Here is a 14,996-nt window from a genome sequence, read left to right on the forward strand (position 1 = left end):
CCCCCCCGCCAAGCTGCTGTTTGAACAAATTGAAGTTACTGTAGGAGGAGAGAATCATTATTCTACTGAGAGATAATGAGCTCATATTCCCATCTGACATTAGAAAGCCAAGAAATGAACACTTTGCCTTGTTGACAGGTTGTCATATACACGGCATCAACAATGCAGTGCAATGCAATCTGGGGACTACACCGAACCCCTCATTGATGCAGCACAATAAGCGGCTCCCACGGGCAGCCCGTGAGCCTGATTTCGGTTGCAAACGCTTTAGTAGCAGCTGTGACATACCTCATTTCAGATGAGAGACGAGCCAATATCAACAACACGATTAAACACGAGATTAACTGGCACTGACCAGTCAACTGTTCGAATGAGCCAAAGGTTATTGCTCATAAAACTGCCATTGCTTTAAAGTGGGGTATGTTATTACAAGTGTGATGCACTGCAAGTGAATACATTTCACATTTACATAACAAAAATACTTTATTAGGGAATGGAGGGTTAAAATTTCAGGCCTTTACAGAGCTGTCACAGAGTATTAAACTTCGGAGTCCCCCTAACATAGTTCTGTGATGTAATTCAGTCTCCTCCAACTCAAGACTTGCCCTTTAACTTACCCCGATCAGTGTCGTAGAGGTAAACAAACTTCTGCCACTTGTAGTGGGAGAGCAGGCTGAGCACAGCGCCCCGGAGGGCGGGCCGCATCTGGATGACAAACTGCACCTCGTTATCCGTGGGGTAACTGGGCGTGACGAAGGAGGTGTGCAGAGCGCCGCAGAACGAGGTCAAGGTGTTCATGGACTTCTTGTCGTAGAATCCGAAGATGGCGTACACCCCGCGGGAGAACTGAGAGCAAACTGCAGGGACAGCAGAGAGCAAGAGGACACACGTCAGCACGAGCTCGCTTTCAAATTCATCACCTCAGGCAGTCATAGTTCATTGTTTGACAAATGAATAACAGAAAATCAATGATTCGTGTTGCTCTAAATGGCTCTTTGAGTGCTTGATGAATCACTGACAACACAGGAAAGGAATCTCAATACAACCCCATTTCTGGAAAAGCTGGTGACATGGTGTAAAACGTAAATAAAAACAGAATGCAAAGATTTGAAAATCTAACAAACCCATATTTTATTCACAATGGACCGTAGTGAATATAACAAATATTGAAACAGAGAAATTGTACCATTTTTTTTAAAGAGGTAATTTTGAATTGGATGGCAGCACCTGCTTTGGAATTGGGGTTGTGAACACAAAGAATAGAAACCTGTGTTTCATATTCATATTTTTCATTAAAAAATACCAAAAAAATCATGATGAAACTTAACACTATTATTAGGATAGACAAAACAAGCAATAATGAGGATGATAGATTATATCTAAGTAATATTCAAAGTAGCGTGATCTACGACATATGGTATCCTTTCATGAGTTTTTTTGAGTAATCACAGAACATTTTACACCAAGTAGGTCTTCAATTTCCTGTGAGAGGGCAGCATTTGGGAACTGTGAGGTGAAAAGCTTGATTTAAACAATAGGAAACCTACAACATAACAAGACACCCCCCCTTGACCAAAAATGAAAAAACATGAAAGAAAATCAGGAAAATTTTAGGAAAAGGAAACAAATAGAAAGACATCAACAGCACACATTCCTGTAAATAAATAAACAAATGTTCTTGTTTCTTTTTGTTACATCAGTTTGAGTGAAATATGTTTACAAGAACGAACTTTGACCATCCACCTCGCCATAAATTAGAAAATACTCTCAGCCTTAAAAAAGAACAAAACCAATTTTTTGAATAAAAATGATTTTTAAATTGCCTGTGGAAGATAAAGGACCAGACAGCATGGTGCTTCAGCTCTGCTGGAAAATCCTGGGTACATAACTGTTGGCAACTTTGTGAGTGGAGTTTTACATCTTCTCCTCATCCGAGTTTTCTCCAGGTATCCCAGTTTCCTTACATGGACCAAAGACATGCATGTTAGGCAACTAAATGAGTTCTTTGGTGTGAGTGTGTATATGTAAGATCGTTCATTTTTATGTGGCTCTTTGAAGAACTGGTGACCTGTCCAGTGTGTACCCTGCCTCTCACCCAGTGACTACTGGAAGCACCCACGCCTCACAACCCTGAAGTGGTTCAAGTGAGTATAAAAACCTGGACGGATGGATGGATGGAAGGAACAATCATGCAAAACAATGAAACTTCATCAGTTGAGTACTACAATTTGAGGTGTCATTTCTACATGTTTTCCAAAATCTGACATGATATAATTATCCCCTATATATGTGTGTATGTTTGTTTGTCTGTCTGTCCTTAAGCAAAATATCTCATGAATCACTGGATGGATTTAGATGAAACTCAGAAAGTAATCATTGGATGCAAATTTACAACTGATTATTCAAGATGGCTGCCACAACTAATCAAATTTAGCAAACACAAGAATGCCAAAAACTCAGTCAGTTGTAGCTGAGAGGTATCTCGATCACATATGTTGAGAATTAACAGATTGTGCAAGATTTTTGTTCAGACCTTTGGCATATAAGCTAATGGGCAATAAACCTTTTTTTAAGGAATGCTCCTTTTAAATTAAAACATTAATGTGATTAGTGCCAATTAGACAAAGGGTAGTAAGAGTTTTCCTAACTTTTCTTAAGTGGAAATAAAAAGAATCTATTACGGAATGATGTGTTAATATCTTTTTCATGTGCATTTGTGTGCAATGTACAATAATGCTCAAAGGCAGTCTGCTTTTTTAGCAAAATATGTTTTAACAATACAACATCTTTGCTAGAACAGTGGCAGAGAAAAGGAATAGAAACATCACAAGAGTGAGTGAAGGCTTCCAGCTCCAACTAGGAGCTCCCAGCAGTTATCTCTCTGCTCCCTCATCCACAGTGAACAAGTCACTGCGGCACTCACAGCAGCTGTGAGCGCTGCTGCTTCCTGTCCTCGCTTCGGTTAGCTCCATCCAAAAGAGCTGCAAGAGGCAGCCTCTTTTTACCCTAAAGTAGTTCCTTTAAGTGAACACAATTAGTTTTTTAGCAACATCGTGCAAACATTTATTTTAACTGATGTTTTGATTTGGTAGTGTCATCGTTTTTAGATGGCAAGTGACATTTTTCTGAAGCGGCAGAAGCCTTGTCTTGTTTAAATACATGCACCAGCTGACTCACACCCAGAGAAAAAGAAAAGGCCTGGCATTCCTTGAAAGAATGCCTGCTACCTCTTATTCAAGAATGTTAGACTAAGATCATGTTAGGATAAGAAACAACAAAGTTAAAGCTATTTTGGACAAACCTTGAAAATAACACCATGCACAATCTCATACGGTAGCCCATGTGATCTTGAATGATCAGTTATTGTCTGGAGTATGTGTTGTGAATCACTGTCAGCTACTACCACACCAAATGCTAGCCTATTGACTCTAAAAGTTAATCAGTTATAGATGTTAATCCAGCAATTATTTTCTCAGAATTTCATTAGAATCTCTCCAGTGGTTCATGAGATATTTTGGTAAAAGACAAGCAGGGCTGACCCTAACAAAAATGATTACTTTTAAGCAAAGTTGTTGCAAATTGTGTTTTGCTCAAATTTTGGCTTGGGAAAGATGCTTAGCTACAACCACAACAATATGCACCTCAATTTCAGTAAAACTGACTTTGTTGTAGCCATTTTTGTGCTTGCTAAGTTCGATTAGCTTTGGCTGCCATCTTGAATCAGCTTGATTGACTCTAAAAGTTAATTAATTGTAGATGTGGCTCCAAAAATTATTTTCCAAGACCAGACAAATAGACTAATATTACTACCATAGGCCACAAAGAGTAAAAAATTAGCTAAGTATTTTACTGATCACTTTAAATATTAACTGACTAAAGTATAACTGGCATTTTGTGGATTAAACTCCTCAGTCAAGCACAGAGCTTTTCTTAAAATCAGCATGTGCATCTGAAATTTTCTACAGAGACAAAAAAAATAGTTTGTTTTCGTCTTGCTTTCTGGAGAGACTTCCATTAAGTCAGAAGCCATTAATGGGTAAACTAATATTAAGAGCTACAGGTGTTTTGCTTGCCTGCTCTATCATGAATGTCTGCTTGCATATTCTGATTGACTCTCAAGTCTTCCCACTGAGCAATCAAGCATCCTCCACATCCTTAAATGCTTCAAATATCACAGTGCAGCAGCAGGTTGACGGAGATGACGACTCGATTTAGCCTTATGCAGTTGTGTCAATTATTTGTTTCTGATTGCGCGGTGGATATGCACTCAATCGTTTTGATTTTTGCTTTAAATTAGGGGTGCTATTGACCCCACCTTTGAGCTGCAATCAATAAATCATCAACACAATGGTCCCTATTTTATACCTTCGTCCTAATCAGACAAAAGATGCAATCAAAAACACATGCAGCCATGGAAAAAAAGGAAGCACTGTCTTTCAGCTCAGGGGTTTTAAGCACTTGGACATAAGAAAAATGATTTGGTTTTTACCGGGTTCTAAAATTATTCAAATCAAACCTCATATGTACAAAAACACAACAGAGTCTGTCAAGGTATTTATTAAACAAATATGAAGCCAAAATGAAAAAAGCTGCGAGTAAAGTAAGTACACCTCGTGAATCAGAAGCTTGATGAACCTCCTTCAGCAGCAATAACTTAAAATAGTTTTTTTTCTGTGTGTCTTTCAGTTGTTGTCAATGTTGTGGTGGAATTTTGGCCCACTCCTCTTTACAAAGTTGCTTCAGTTCATTGAGATTTGCTGACATTTTCTTCTGCACAGATCCCACCACAACGTTTTAACTGAGTTGAGGTCTGGACTTTGACTGGTCCATTGGAATGCCTCAATTCTTCTCTTTTTCAGCCATTCTGTTGTAGATTAGCTTCTGTGTTTGGGATCATTGCTCTGTTTCATTTTGTCCAATCTTCAATGTGGGACAGATAGTCCCACATTTGACCATAAAATCCTTTGGTCTACAGAGGAGCTCATAGTTGACTCAGTGACTGCAAGGTGCCCAGGTCCTGTGGCTGCAAAACAAGCCCAAATCATCACCTCTCTGCCACCATGCTTGACAGCTGGTGACCATTAATCCTTCCCAGATTGACTGGCAAAAGCAGTTGGTTCTCATTGCAAAGGTGTATGCACTGCATTAACATACACCTGTGTGAACCAGAGCAAAATAAATGCCAAAACTGCTGCTTTTATAAAGGTGATGGCACTGATAATAATCAGTTATTCAAGTGCATTTCATTTGCAGCACCAATTTAAGTCATATGGGAGCAGGTAGACTTAGTCATTTTTGCTTACACGTTGTCCATTTTGGTGTTCACATGATGTTAGATTTGAATAATTTTAGAACCTGGTAAAGACCAGATCTTTTTTATTGTGATGATTTGTAAAACCCTGACTGACAGAAAGTGGACTTTATTTTTCCTACGACTGTGCACACAAAAGAAATTTGTTTTCCTTCTGTACTCTATCTGCTCATGAGAATTTGTCTGTCGTTGTGACGCTCAAAGAACAACATGATGGCGCTCATATGTTTGGCTTTTAAGCACAATCTCAGCGCGAACAAAAGATCTAGTCACGAGTGGGATTTCGCTTCATCCGCCTTAATTCTATTTCCTCCCTATCTGTCCTCAGACAGGCACCTCTTCCAAGGTACAGTCAGACACACTCAGATACACACATATACAAGCACATACTGATGCAAACACACACACAGCAGAGCCTCTTGATAAGTGATTCAACAGATGGACAGCGGTATTGTGGGTAAGTGCTGCAGGGTGAGTGGTGCAATCTCCCAAAATGAATGGGAGCCAGTAAGAGTTCCAGCCCTTGTCAAGGCCTGCTTTCCTCTGCGCTCCCTCTTAATTTGGGCCAGCACTGACACAAGACCTATCCTAGGGGGGCAGATCTGGCAGCTTCTTTATCTCAGCTGAGCTGTCCCCTTGCTTTTAAGGTTGAACTTTAAGCAAACCCAAACCCCCAGATATGTCCACACAATCCCTTCTTGCAACCCTTCAGCTTGTTTCTTTCCCTTTTTTTGCTCTCAGCTACCCCACTTTTAAAAGCACCGTCCCTTTGTGCCATCCCGTTTTGATGTATACCATCTGACTGCAGAAGAAACTTTTTTTTTTTTTTTTTGCAGACATTTCAGGAGCAATGTCATCTTGATTATTCCGACACAATTCCTCATGGAGGTAAGGTCTGTGTGGATGTTCCGGACAAAAGCAAAGTCTTCTTGCTTTGCGTGTTGTGAGGGCATGTTATGGTCACTATCACTGCACCAGACCTGCCAAAACCTGCAGCTCTGCCTCTTTTACACAACACACATTCAACTCTTTGCCTCAGTGCAGTCCTGCCCTCACAATCTTCCCCGTTCTTCTGCCTTAACCCAAGTCAGTCCTCATGAGCATCAGTCTGAGCTTATATAGCTCCACAGAGCTGATGTTTGCAACAACACATAAGCAGTACCCTAAAGACCCAACCATGGTTGTTCTAAGACTACATACAATTAATGAAAGCGGCATTATTGATTTTCAGAGGACTTTAAGCCAAGCTGTGCAGAACCCTCCTGTTTTCTCACTTTTAATCATTACTGGCTCATTTCCAGCTATGACCACTTAGTCCTGTGCTATGTCCACACAAACACAGATACTTGGAAAAACAAACTTATTCCTGTCACATTTGCACCTCTCCTCCAGGTGCAAGTTGTGTTTTCTGGTGAGTACTAATGTGATTGTTTTTAATAAAAGGCTTTTAACATGGAAGATTTTTAAATACTCTCTTTTAGGCAAATCCAAGGGAAATAGAATGAGCAGAGTTTGAGAAAAGAAAAGCCATAGTGGCTTCTTTCGAGTATGCCTGCTGTTGCTTTTAACTATTTTTCTATGTTTGGCTCGTTTTGTCCTGAGCCTGTCACCATTAAATTTCAATCCTGTGATCAAAAGGTTAAACACTGAAAGAAAATGGTAATGGAAAAAATAAAATAAAATAAAATAAAATAAAGCTGCGATGATCAGAATGCTCTTTTTTATATTTTGATCTTGTTTATGCTGACATTATCTCCATCTAGAGGTGCAACATGGATATTTCAATGTTGTCTTTTTTTCCCAGTTGCATTGCTGCTTCTCGTTAAAAGACTGTCTGAAAACTAAGAATGCTGTAAAAGCATTGAGACTCCATCTACACGACAACAAATATTTTTTAAAACCTCTTCATCTTCATTGCTCTAACAAAAATACCCAGGTGTTAAAAACGTCCACATTAATGATATATTTAAAGATTTTCCCAAAAGAGTTGTAGTCCATATTTATTATCTGATAATGTGTCCAAGTTCCTTTATGTGATATAATCATTGCAGCTAGAGAGATGCAGCAACAATAGTGACAATGGCTCCATTGTTGTTTTGTTTTCTGAGGCACAAAGTCAAAGTAGACTTGCAAGAAATAGGTCACTGTGTCATAATTTCCTTGAAGCTCCGTACTTTGAGTCCATATGAATCCACCAAAACCCTGAGATTTTAAAAATCTCTTTTTTTTTCACCAAAACCTGAATTTGGGTGTGGACAGGAGGTGCAAACACAGCAGAAATCTCAGTTTTAAAAAGGGATTGGTGTGGATGAGACCTAGAACTGTTGCAAAAGATTGTAATGCCATGCTGTGTTCAAACAGTCTGAGCATCAGAACCTCTAAGCTAATAAAAAGACTTTTACTTCCTACTGTGACTAGAACAATAACAAAGTTGACTTTTTTGTGTCCTTGCGCATTAAAACAGCTCCTTCCCCCGTGCCTTTAATCTGTGATTTAACATTACATTAATACAGCACATTCATTTAGTTCACATTTAAACTTTCTCCCTGGTGCATTCAGTTGGAGTTGAACAAAAGATCAATCATTGGTCACTTTTAAGGGACCGCATTAATTTGAAGGCATAAAGTGTAAATTCCCTAAAAAGGAAGAAAGAAACACAACAAAGGAATCACTCTTAGTCATGACTTGAGACCCGTTAAATGAAGAGAGCGCTAGTTGATTTCTCAGCAAAGATGCTGTCCCCTGCTAATAATTCCCTCCTTTCATGTTTTTTTGTTGTGTGTGCGAGCGCAAAATACAACAAAAGGAGGCTGCGGTACTTTCAGCCCTGCAGCCTTTGAGCAGAGGTCAGATAGACACTATTCACTGACAGCACATACAGATTTTGTGACAGGCCACACACCCCTTCAGTGGACATTTGTGTTTTAGGAGTGTAACGAGGGGGAAACAATCGGGAAATACCTGTTTGCCTCTGATTTACTTCTGTTTTCTGTGACTGCTACAGTTTGGAATAGTATTAAAAAAGCAAAGAAAAGAAATACCTTAAAATATCATTTATAAATTCAACACAATAATTTTTACTGTTTTCTCAAGAGGAAATATGGCATTTATTTGACTAAGTGACTTACTACTCAATTTATTGATACTGTTGTATGGTTAAGGTTTACTTTTTCACAGATTTTTAAGTATTGGGTGTGAGTTTGTGGACTTTATATTGAATATAAAAACTTTATTTGTTCGAAATCTTTCTTCACATGTTTACAGAGATGATTTAGAGCTGGCACAACAAAGAGGATAACTGATATGTACAACTGAGTGTAAATGACATTGAAATAATTCATGGATCATATGCATCTTATATAGTTCTGTGTGTGATTCTATTATTAATAATGAAAAAAAATGGTTTGGAAAAAAAATGAAGTCATTATTGTGTCCTCTTTATCTTAGTTTATCTAAAATGTGGTGAAAGCAGAATGAAAAAAAAATGCTTCTATTCAAAAAAACAATATTCCTAAATTTGATTTATTTTACATGTATCTGCTAATTTGTTCATATTTTTTACTACATTTGCGATACTATAATTCCGGTATGTTAATTTTTTCCAGCACCAAAACAATTTACACCAAATAAGTGCAAAATTTGCTTAAACTCATATTAATTTTTTAAGCCTTCTATTATGTGGCTTGTATTACATTTTTTGAGACTGTAGATGTTTTTGAAGATGGCAAAAAAGCCATTGTGGTCCTAGCCTTGTTTGTATTAGCCATTAGCTTGTCAAAGTGGTCAGAGTCAAACTTTATTCCTCCAAACTTTGGCCGCTCAAAAAGTGACCTTCAACAGGTAAATCTAGTGTCTCACTGTCCTACAACTGTTATACAAGAGTTTTCGAAATGCTATGAAACGGTTTTCAACTTTCTCACCTACGTTGGAAAGATTTTGTACACTGAAGCAACAAATTTTCTCTCATAATACACACAGAGTTGTCTCAAGTGTCTGGAACTCATCTGAATTTTAATTTCAGCAATAATTCTATAGTGCTAGAACTCTATTTTTTGTTGTGTATACGAATTTTGGCCCAGATTTGCTAGGACCTGGAGTAATTGTTTTGTTTAGGGTGACTCCAAGTGAAAGTTTAGCCTCTCTAACCAGACACAAACACTCCCAGCCCAGAAAGGTACTATTTTAACATATGAAAGGTTCATAATCCTGTCACAAAACCCTACTTCTAAAAATTTGAAGTATCCCTTTAATGTCTTCTTCAGTTTCTGAATCAGGACTGCAAACCTGGATCATAAGTCAAGATTAAAGTCTTCCCATTTGTTCCTTACTCAAAGTACATTTTAATTAACATATGTTGCTGTATTGTCTAAAGAAAGATATATACCACTAGTGTCAACTTTTCTTGAGTACAGTTTGCAGTACTTCTCCCATCGGGAACACCAGCAGTGCCGGTGATCATGATTAAATTATAGAACATGCAATATAATTAGTTAAAATTAGCCTTCATTAAGATGTATAACCATCATTTCAACAAACTGCTGTGAGAAAATAATGAAGACCAATTTACTGTTTATCCACACACTGGAGTGGGAAAATAAAGAGGAGTTGGTTATCTCCAACAGCAGTGGAGACCTGTGGGAAATTAAAGTGGCTTTTTTTTGCGTAACATTGTACATTTTTAAATAAGCTACCTTATTTTGTTGCAGGCCGCAGTAATTAGGTGCCTTACCTGTTCGTTATATATGGGGGTGTTTCAAAACACACACATAACTTTCTAAAAAAGCATTCAGGTTTTATAATTATTGTGGATAATTAGGGCAATAAAAATACTTCAATATAAAAAGAAAAAGCCAACTTTATGTATTTTCTTTTAAATAAATAAAGAGCAGTCAACAGGAACAAAAATAATTGAGTGTGAGGACTTTCAAGTGGTTTTTGACAAGAAGGGAAGTAATCAATATAATCAATGATTATAAAAAAAAGGTTTCATTGCTTTATTTCTGCATCTCCATATTTCTGTCAGCTGCCGCCTGTCACTAACCTTGACTTTTAGAATCAATCAAGATGGCGCCACAGCTAATTAACAATAACAAACAGAAAAATAGCTACAACTTAGTCAACTAATTCGGTGTGGTAGTAGCTGAGAGTTATTCCCAACACATATTCAAAGCCCTAAGAAATTGTGCAAGATCTTGCCATATTGCAAACAATCACACATAACGTTATTTCATGATTTAACCAAAAAAAGCTAAACTTCTGTCATTTTTCAAGACAAAATAATCTTAGTTTAAAACATAGGGATATGTATTGCTTCAAGCAATTCTGATTCCAGAATTAATAGTTTAGATTCCAGAGTAAATACAGAACAGATAACAATATAGAAATGTTTCACACATGGCAAGTTCTGGTTGTAAACATAAAGCTGAAAGGTAAAACACTGAACAGTCCAGTCCGTTTTCTGTCATTTTCTTACAGACACGTCTCTCTGTGCTGCACTGATCCCCCACTCCTTCATCACATCACTGACTCTCTTCACTCTCCTCTTCTTTAGCCCCACCACTCTATTTGACCTCTTCTTTTGTTGCCTGATATATATTTTTTATATATTTTTTTTTGCCTCAGCCATATGGTCATCCCCCAAAGCACACATCCTCTTCAGGCACGGCAGTATTTCTCTCCACCTGAGTGCCTCTTTGCTTACCCCACTCCCCCTTTCAGATTGTTTCCCCCATAATATCTCCTCGCTCCGTTGGCGGAGCGCAGATTGATGTTTGACTTTGCGAGAAACAAAGAAAGCGCGGTGCAGCGTGCAGAGAGCAGAGCTGTTTTGGAGAAATGTCCCGGCCTCCGCTTCAGCTTCTTTGGTAATTAAATAGAAATGAAATAAATGTTTCGGTCCACCTGGAAATAAAAGGCAGCCGAACTCCAAAGGAATTATGCATTGGTTAATATGATTCTGTGAGCGTCACCTGGAATTTCAATAAGGCTAATTTACTTAAGTCCGATGTGCATGTAGACAAAGTCATTACAGAAGCTCGTATACGGCCACGTGGTAAACAACACATCTCTCTCTCTCGCTCTCATCTGCTCCTTCTTTTCTCTGTCCTTTTTAATCCCATTTGTTGTTGTTTTTTTTCTTTTTTCTCTTCTTCTTTCTCTGCAGCTAACTGTGCCTCACCCCCCTTCCTCCCTCCCCCTCCCCCTTCCTGCTGCAGGGAACCATGCATCCCATCTCCAGTTCACTGGTCAAACACACACAGTGTGCCGCCCTCATTCCCTTCTATAATCAGGACACTCGGCAGTGTACGGGGGATGTTACATTTCCAATGCATCACTTGAGATGCCTGGCACGGAATGCTAGTTCAGAGGGATGAGTGCTGTCCTGCAGGCACCGTGGGCTAATTCAGAGAGACAGACAATAAATAAAAAAGAATCATCATAATAAAAAAAAAAAGAAGAAAAAAAAAACTTTTCATGGACTCATAGTTTTCTATGTTTTTGAGTCCTAAACAGCCTTTGGGAAGGGGGGAATGGTAAATGTCAACAAGAATTGCATCTTTTTTGTTTTTTTTCTCGCCTCAGTCACAAAATCCACATTCTCGCTTTCAGACTTTGGCTCGGTTGTTTCTCCTCTCAGCTACTTTCTCCAGCATGTCTCCGTCTCTTTCTGCCTCCGGTCCCCGTCGCCGCCACCTGCTCCGCACCAACCATCCCACCCGGCCGACTCGCCTACACCAGGACCAGACATTCCTGCTCGGAGCTGAAGAGGGAACGCTGTCACGAGGAGATATCTTGTAAGTGCCCAGGGGGGGTACTGCATCAGCTCTTGTCATACGGAGACGTGAAGTGCTTCAAACTGTTAACTCAAATGGCAGACCCAGATTCAAGAACTACTCAACCGCAGTGGTGCCTTGAGACGATAAGAAGAAGCTGTTACAAGTCCCGCTGAATCAACTTCCAGTATCTATGTCGGTTATCGGCACACATGGTGGAAAGAGAACACAAACAGTACTTACTACATGTAACATATCCGCTGTATCTGCCTGGCTCAGAAAGGAAAGTTTCACATACTAAAATTTTCTAGAACCTACCTTAGATATGATTTTGGCACAGAGTCCAATCAGGTCTGAGCACCACTTTACTGATTACCTTTTGAAGTCAATCAGTCTAATTTGAAATGGCCACCGCAGCTAATTAACCTTAGGTAACATAACAATGGCTATAACCTAGTCAATTTCATAGCTTTTGAGCTCAAATTTAATGTGACAGTAGCCAAGGAGCATCCCTGTTATTTTTAACCTTTGACCAAAACAGCCACAACTTTGCCATTTTTCAACATAGAAATTTGATCTTTGTTTAAAACTCTGGAATGCTAGGCAGTGAGGGATTTGTATTCCTTCATGAAATGCTAGTTCTTTCTTTATTTATGTATTTATCATTTGCCAGGTATTTTAAATTACACTCTGGCCAACAGTACAAAAAAGGCAAAATTCAGATTTGAAAACGTATAATGAATGAATAAATATTTAAATCTGATTTGGATGTTGGTTCATCTTCATGTATACAAATAAAACACTGGCTCTCACAAGAGTATTTTCATTTTAAACCAAGTATAGTTCAGCAACATTTACAAGTTTATTTCCCCTAATTTACATACTTTTTAGTTTTAATTGTTGCTAGATAACTAGTGTCCTTCACACTTTAGGAAATTCACATAAAAACTATACAAAGCAGCTGTTTTGCAGGAAATCACGTCTAAAATTTCTCAGTTTTATAGAGCAGCTTTGTTTAAATAAACTCTGAGTTTGTCATCTGCTTCATGTTCAAGCTGCCAGGTTGACAATTCCCAGAGCTCAGTGACTCATCTGCTGTTTGGGCTTGAAAATAAAAAAGTACAAGTAAGCCACTGGTGAGCTCAGCGGATTCACATCTGTGTCTGCATCTTTTTACATGTATATATGAGTGTTTAATGGTCAGGAGGGAGAAAGGAGCCTGGAGATGCTCTGTCTCTGAGGTCTGTTTGCCAGGAACAAACCTGAAGCTCAAAACAAGTCGGTTTGATGTCATTTGTTAGAATTTTATTCTAAGAAAATACAGCCGGTGCACAACAAAGAAGAGTTGTTTTAAAGAACGAGTAAAAGGAGGTGGCATATAGTGAAATAGACAATGTTGTCTACGCATTTCATTTTGTACAAATCTTTTTTTGACCAGTCTTCATTTTTTTACACAGAACTACAAATCTCTAAAAACATCCCAGAAGACTGGGTTTTAGCTACATGCAAGTTTGTAAAAAATAAAATCAAATTAATGCTGGCTTCCAAAAGCAAAGGCAGAGCAATAATGTTATTGCTCATGTCTGTGTCTCTGTGTGTGTTCATCGTCTATCCAGTTAGCAAAATACCTCATGACTCACTGAACAGATTTTTTTTGTGATACTTTTATAAAGCAGTCAATGGGCGGACATCTTCAGCTGATACATTTTTGTAAACAACCTGATCCAAGATGGCTGCCACAGCAAAGCAAGCTTAGCAAACACAGAAAGGGCCATAGCTCAGTCAATTTCAACTACACTGAGCTAAACTGATGTGGTAGTATAGTTGATAGTGTACTTATTCACAACATGTACTCCAAACTCTTACAGATCTCGCACAATATTGCAAGAGATTGCACATTTTCAAGGTTTGACCAAAATGGCTATAGATAGCTCATCATTTCTCAACAGAAGATGATCTTAGTCTAAAACTCTGGCATGAAAGGCAGCGGGTGATATGCATTCCTTTAAAGAATGCTAGGCCTTTAATTATAGCAGAAAAGGACTAGAAAGAAAGTTGAATTGTTTATGTTGGGAAAAGAATTCTAGAAAACCGGTTTTAAGAAACATGGAAATGTCAGTGAACTACACACACACACATATAGCTACACAAATGATTTTATACAACAGTAACATTAAATCACATATGAAGGTATTATGTAGAACAGAAAAATGAATCAAATATAGTGTACCAACAGTAAGTAATTTCTTTCCGCTGCTCTTTTCTTCAGGGGTTGCCTCAGCTAGCAAACTCACACAAACAACTTGGCAAAGTTTTACACCGGATGCCCTTCCTGCTGCAAACCTGGGCTCGGACCTGCCACCTCAAGTTTACAAGACTGCGGCACTGACCACCAAGTCGCCGCAGCCTCCCAAAATATAGTAGACCAATATGGTATTATTTTGATACCTTACAGATTCTTTATCTTGAATACACAAATCTAATTGTTAATTTGTTTTTAGCTTTCACCTCATCAAAACTGTAAACTGAGCAATAACAATCTCAAATCACAGAAATCACAAGGCTCTTATTATTTAAGTTTAGCATTTTCTGTTCTATCAGCTTTGCAACAAAAATAAAGAGGAACAAATGCTACAATAGTTGGAATCATTGTGGTACCTATTCAGTAAATGATCCATATTTGGAAATACAGTGAACATCTCGTGATGCATTTCCATTCATTGTCTACATTCAGAACTTTGGTTCATTATTAATATTATTGCCTGACGCTTCAAAGATTTGACCTTTTATGAAAACAATATGCCGAGAATGTGAAATGAGCCTTTGGATATGAGTTACTGAGGTCAGATGTGACCCATTTACAGGTACTTCCAAACCTCAGGAGTTCATTTCCTATTCTCTTTCCTCTCTCA

The 14,996-nt window shown here is 38.4% G+C and overlaps 1 protein-coding gene across 5 annotated transcripts in view; it reads right to left on the reverse strand.

Annotated features, from left to right (window-relative positions):
- Positions 1–14,996, reverse strand: part of gria3b (glutamate receptor, ionotropic, AMPA 3b) — a 108,203-nt gene that overhangs the window by 71,897 nt on the left and 21,310 nt on the right. For all 5 annotated transcript variants that reach the window (XR_003039575.2, XM_017426639.3, XM_017426640.3 and 2 more), the window contains exon 3: positions 618–857. Coding sequence is in view for 4 of the 5 variants with exons in the window: in XM_017426639.3 (XP_017282128.1) it covers positions 618–857 (240 nt within the window). In the remaining variant the exon portion in view is untranslated. The remainder of the gene's footprint in view (positions 1–617; positions 858–14,996) is intronic.

Source organism: Kryptolebias marmoratus, linkage group LG9 (assembly GCF_001649575.2).
Source record: "Kryptolebias marmoratus isolate JLee-2015 linkage group LG9, ASM164957v2, whole genome shotgun sequence".
NCBI classification, from domain to species: Eukaryota; Metazoa; Chordata; class Actinopteri; order Cyprinodontiformes; family Rivulidae; genus Kryptolebias; species Kryptolebias marmoratus.